The 6,000-nt window shown below is 43.5% G+C and overlaps 1 protein-coding gene across 6 annotated transcripts in view; it reads left to right on the top strand.

Annotated features, from left to right (window-relative positions):
- rtn4a (reticulon 4a) overlaps nt 1-6,000 on the top strand; it is a 28,792-nt gene continuing 22,792 nt past the window's right edge. Inside the window, exons 1-2 of one of the 6 annotated variants that reach the window (XM_056435000.1) lie at nt 1-726; nt 5,474-5,512. In XM_056435000.1, coding sequence (XP_056290975.1) covers nt 174-726; nt 5,474-5,512 — 592 coding nt within the window. In that variant the 5' untranslated portion in view covers nt 1-173. The remainder of the gene's footprint in view (nt 727-5,473; nt 5,513-6,000) is intronic. The other 5 variants (XM_056435002.1, XM_056435004.1, XM_056435001.1 and 2 more) reach the window with 5 other exon arrangements.

Raw genomic sequence — 6,000 nt, 5'->3', positions numbered from 1 at the left:
ACTCTATCCGGTGTCACGAGCAGTCGTACCGGGAGAGAGTTACCGGTTTCATTGCTCCTGCCCCCCCCCCCCGGTGGAAGTTAGTAACACGAGGACACCGAGCCCAAGTTCTAACCGATCGGAAACTTTTTTTTCCACCTCAGAAGACAGTTTGAGGATAAACAAAAAGAAAAATGGCAGACAACGACCACGTCTCTTCCACCACTCTATTCGGTGGGGAGGCGCACCACTACCAGGCCGAGCCGGACGAGCCCGAACAGGACCACTACGACGTGGATGATATTGTGGACTTGGTCGGCGGGGCTCAGGACGCCTTGGACCGCCACTTAGCTGAAGACAGTGAGGCACACGAGTTCACAAAAGAGGAGCCAGTAACGTTACCAGAGCCCGTCCGAGTGTGGGACCCGGTGTCGGTGCCAGAGATAACGGAACCGTCTCCGGAGCCAGCCGTGCCGGACTCCACGAGCTTCTCTTTCGTTCGCGACGACATCCCGTCTTTAATCGTCGAGAGCCCCGAAGAAGTTATCGCCCCCAAAGTCGAACCTGAGTCTTCGCACATCGAGCCGGAGCCACAGGCTGAACCAGAGCCAGAACCTAAACCTGCCCCTGAGAACGACGCCCTCCCAGCGGCTGAACCCTGGAAAGCAGCCCCAGCCTCCGCAGAAGCAGCAGCAGCAGAGCAACCTGCGGTGACAGAGGAAGCACCAGCTCCAGCTCCAGCATCTTGTGAGTGACTGAAACAATGTATCGAACTTTGTAATATGTAATCTACCTCAAAGAGATACATTTGTATCGAACGGAACGTTTCGAGTGTGATGTTGTTAACCGAGATTCTTTTAACGTTTACTGAACGTTCTATCGAACGACCGTTAGCATTGTTTTCTCGCCCGGACGCCGAAAAGGAGATGAATTATAAAAAGAGGGGCGTGGTGCCACATTTATATCTTTTTTTAACCAACTTTTTTTATTGCCAGTTATATCGTGTCGAAATATTTCGTGAATGTATTTTATGCTCCGTGACAGTGAGGCTAGCCGGTTAGCGGGCTTAGCGGTGCTCCGGGGAGCGGTTTCACCGTGAAGCTAACCTGATGTCTGTCCTTTTTTTCGGGGGGTATTGAAAACACACTTTTTAACCGGTCGTGTGTGTGCATGGTTTAATAAATGGAGCTATGTCCGGTCGGTCAGCTTTACAGATTCCCGGTGAATGAGCTCACGGGTTCGCTCCGGTTTTTTGCTGGAGGGATGCGGCCCACCTGTTTCGGCACACTGCAGGAGGCACGCCGTCCTGTTGCCTGGATGAGGTGGCACTATTGCACCATTTTAAGCGTTGACAGCTTGCTCCTCTTATATTAATATAAGTGGTGCTTTACTGAACATTTCCCGGGCACATATTTAACGTATTTCACGGATGGACTTGCCATTATTGGGTCGGACAGAACATATGCTTCTGTGCCTCGGACCCGGTGTTGCTAACATCGGGTATTTTGATGATCGGACATCGGGCGTTTTGTCGGTTTCGGTATAAATAAAAAAGGGATACCACAGTGCTGAAAAGGTTTTAGACACCCGGGTATTTCTTCCCTGCTATACAAAGCTCAAAAGCAGGCCCAACACGACCAGTGGTATCATGTTTCTCTCGCACGGTGTCAGGTTGTCTACAGCAGGCTAGCGCCAGAACCTGGTCGTTCACTCATGTGAAAATACGAGGTTTTTAATTGAAATAGCGACAATACAGCGTGGGTGGACTTTATATCTTGGCGGATGAATACAATAATGAAACCGCACGTTGGGGGTGAGCACCCGTCCGATAATGGGTGCATGGATTCGTTAGCACACCACGGTTTACCAGAGCTGTAACCCGGAGATTAGTAACAACAAAGGAATCCGCTCCGCGTCCACTCCCTGTCGGTCTCCTGGCTTTTCCATATTATTTCCAGACTAACCTTTAATCGGTGCTATGTGTTTTGCTGTTGCCGGCCTATTATCAGGCGTTCACCCCCCTCCTTCCCTCCATCCCTCCCCTCCGTCCATCTCCACCCAAACCAACACCCTAAATCTGGAAAAAACATTTAGCCAGTGAGGCCTGTGAGCCTTCTCTCTTTGCTGTCACAGGTCTGAATGATCTTCTAGTGGTGTATTTGTAATGTTTGGAATTTATTACAGCGAGTGTTTATTCTGAGCTGCTGTTGTTGTTGTTTATTGGGAATGTGGCAGATAGCAGGTTAACAGGCCTGTCTTGCCTCCTCCAGGCGTTGGCAGCAGAGAGACAGGGTGGGGCTGCTTGGCAAGGCCCATTTAGGTGAATAAGCCATGAGCTTCAGTTAAAGCCTTGCAGTCTGGAGTCCAAACAAAAGACACAAATCAATTATTCATATGTTCTAACACTTGAGCACAATAACTCAGTTTTCCATTTAATAAAACATGTGTTTTCTCTTTTTCATCTCTTTAGATGGTCTCCCATCTTTTAACACACATTATTGTTTCTTTTTTAAACATTTCTTTAATTCTTATCTTTCATCGTCTGCATTTAATTATATCATGCCAGCAAACTGAGGAGGACGAGCTAAATGTGACCCAAAAGTGTCAACGTGAGATGCAAATGCTGCATTCATAAATTATTGTCCACAAGGGGACCTTTACTGTATCAGGAACTCCTCTTTTAACGTAATATTTTACAGCATTGTTGTTTCTATTCAATAGTTTACAGTTTAGAGGGCAGATGGGAACTTTGGGGAGAGAAACGGGGTGATTGTCTGGGTGTCATTCACGTTGGACCACCAGCAAATGCAACAAGTATGCTTTCTGACATCTAACATTTATTTATTTATTTAATCGAAAACAATTATTGGCAGATTGATTGATATTGAAAATGACAATTTTGGCTCTAGGATTTTAAAATCCTACTCGGCCCCAATATATATTTTAATATGTATCAGAAACAAGTATCACATCAATGTCTTTGGGGTAAATGGTGCGATAGCCGAATATCACCCCACACACTTCTTTCCTCTATTGTCTCTTTAGTCCTTCTTCTCTGGACATGACTCTTATTCGATGAGTGCTGCTGTGACTTAACAACTCAGATTCATGTCGTCACCTTTTTGGTAAAATATTTCTGACCCCACCCTCGGCCATGTCCGACAGCGTGACTGACGGGATGGTTAATGAACGATCTCTGCCGGGCCTACATCTTATTATAGGGTCACCTAAAGCCGTCGTTGTGTATTTGTGAAGAGCTTGTGATGTGGTCAGGTGGATTAAATGGAGAGGGGGTAGTCGTTGGACACAAGTCACGGAGGTTTAAAGCTCAATTGATGCTGACCAGTGTTGTTTTCTCTGTATCCTGGTGAATGCTTCACACAAGTGGGCTTCAGTCAGGCCCCCTCAACCCAAATCAGCCACACCAGGTGGCTTCTGTTGCTTTTACTCTACACAGCAGCTGGCTTTAAAGTCTGGAAGCGAATCAAACTCCAATATTTAATTAGAACCACATGTTAATCTGTTTTAAATCTTGCCTCTTGTCTCTGTGATAAACAGATTTCCACAGATGATGAGACCTACCCATGTTGTGCTGATTAATCACATTAAAGCTGAGTTTTCAGCAAAAGACATGCAGTCTTTGAAATGTTTTCGTGTTTCAAAGATGGCTTGCTTGTTACAATTCGGTGAAATCACCAGGTTGTTGTTTGCGATTGAGTCTGATTTATACAGAAACTGCCAGAAAATGTCTTTAAAGACCAATAAAGATATTTGAGAGTAAGAAAAGAAGAAAGAAATATCGGCAAAACCTTTTGATGATGGTCCTTTTACAATCTTAAACCATACTATGTCATGAGTGGTACAATTTACAGCGTTAACAGTGTTAATGTAATGAGACCCTGTTTCTGAATGACCTCACACATATCTGTGACATGTCATGTTACTTATTGATCGTCATATGCTGTAAATCAAAACCAATATGTCTGTAATTGAATAAAAGCAGATTATAGTATCTGCTATGTCCTTGGAGTACAGGGCTGGTCTCATGATGTCGTTAGCCTAGCTTAGCATAATGACTGGTAGTGGGGGGAAACGGCTAGCCGGGCTCTGTCGTGACTAATTCCTCTGTAGCAGCGTCAGGAAACCCAGAGATTGAGATTATACATGGATATCAGACTCAGGGCCGTTTGAATTGTGGTTGAAATCTGATTTAAAATGTTACTGAGCCGCTGACATCCCCTTATTATAAAAGGCTTCTGGTGTCCTGATGACATGCAGTAAGGATTGCCTTGGTTTTTTAGCTGGAGGCCAGTTTCTCTGTCACACTGTCGTGTCTGCAGTTTTCTCCAAAATTGAACGTCAAAGAGTCTGAGACGCCACATCGAAGTAGTTTTTTTTTGCAGTGTTGCAGAACTGTTGGTGTTGTAGATTATAGCGAGACCGCTGCAGAGACGATGATAACGAGTGTCACCGCAGATATTCTGTCAGTTATTCTCCAAAATAGACCAAAATTATCTGCATTGTTGAACTGCCTTTCCAAATAATTGAAATAGTCAGGCTACGTACTTGTGTATTTTAAACCAGCAGGAAGCAGAGAATCGTACATTGAGTTGTTTAGGTGAGCCGTTGGTCTGAAGTCGTATATCAGTGCTGAGCTGTAAAAGCATCAAGATACTTATAGCTCAAGGAGGAGACAAATACCTCAGTATAGAGGACAGAGCAGATAAACGGGAAGTTAGATAATAGAATATATTTTTTATTTTTATATTTCATTCTGGTCTTCCCTTTACCTCTGTACTCAACTCAACTTATTTTAATATTCAAACATCTCCGCGACTAATCGAAGTGGCGTAATAATCACGAGACACAACTAATCGATAATGAATTTCATCATCGATTGGTGCCAACTATTTTAATTATCGATTCGTTGTTGCAGCCCTATTGAATATTATTAGCAAATATGACCAAAATCTCAACGACTGCAGCTGCCTGCTGCAGGTTTTAAGTGTCTTCAGCCAGCAGAAGTGTGCATTGTTCCCAGCTATGTTTAGGATGGCATGTGATGTTGACTCTAATCTGGTAACATTGGCTAAAGACGGCCCAGTTCCTCTTGTATGTAGTCTAACTCTCATAACAGGATACACGCTACGGATCACTGGTACAGCCTGAATTTGTGCTGTACAACCTTTAGCTTCATGGCACTCAAAAATATGTGTATGCCTTCCTGTAGCAGACATAAATGCTACTCCCAAATAATTTGAAATTTTCCTACAGATTTGAAAACGGTCAAGAAGTAGCGCAATGACAGTCATAATATCACGAGCTGGGATTTTTTGCAGGACAATAAATCACCAACTGTTTTACATTTTTCTCTATAAAGCATCATCTCTGGTATTTGTACCTACCAGAGGCATTCTTTTTGGTTCCCATTTAGTCTGATGTTTGATAAGCTTACAACCAGTTTAATATTAACTTGTCTGGTTCCATCCTACAGATCTTCATCATGGCTGGAACTTAAACATTGACAGCAGAGGTAACTAAACCAAGCGGCCTGAAATGAACAATCAGATTGGACAAATGATCAGATTATGAGATCAGTAGAAACTCTATTGCCGACAAATTCTCTTAATCTTAAATTTACGATGCACTTTTGCAGATTTTTGACTGATTGTCAAAGTTTGATTTGAGTCCACACTCGAAATAATGTGTAACTTTGATCACTTTGGAGCGTATTTGAGTCTCCCACACTGTTTTTATTTTCACATTCGGAGCTGCTCAATGCAAACCGAGCTCTCTCCAATCTTCTTTGGCAATCTCGTGCCTTGCTTGAGAGCATCTCCTCAGTTATTGTGTTTCTTTTTCCTGTTTGTATGCTTTTAATGACTTCATGGAAAGCACTTCTGTTGTGCTTGAAGGAGCGGACGCTGTCGTTGAATCAGAAATGATATGTTGAAAATGCAAAAGTAAAAACGCTCTTCACTTTTTGGATCAAACACCTGACTAGACAAACTTGTTATGGAT

This window comes from Pseudoliparis swirei, chromosome 17 (assembly GCF_029220125.1).
Source record: "Pseudoliparis swirei isolate HS2019 ecotype Mariana Trench chromosome 17, NWPU_hadal_v1, whole genome shotgun sequence".
Taxonomy (NCBI): Eukaryota; Metazoa; Chordata; class Actinopteri; order Perciformes; family Liparidae; genus Pseudoliparis; species Pseudoliparis swirei.
Note: the sequence above shows the minus strand (reverse complement) of the source record. Positions and strands in the feature narration are given on the sequence as shown.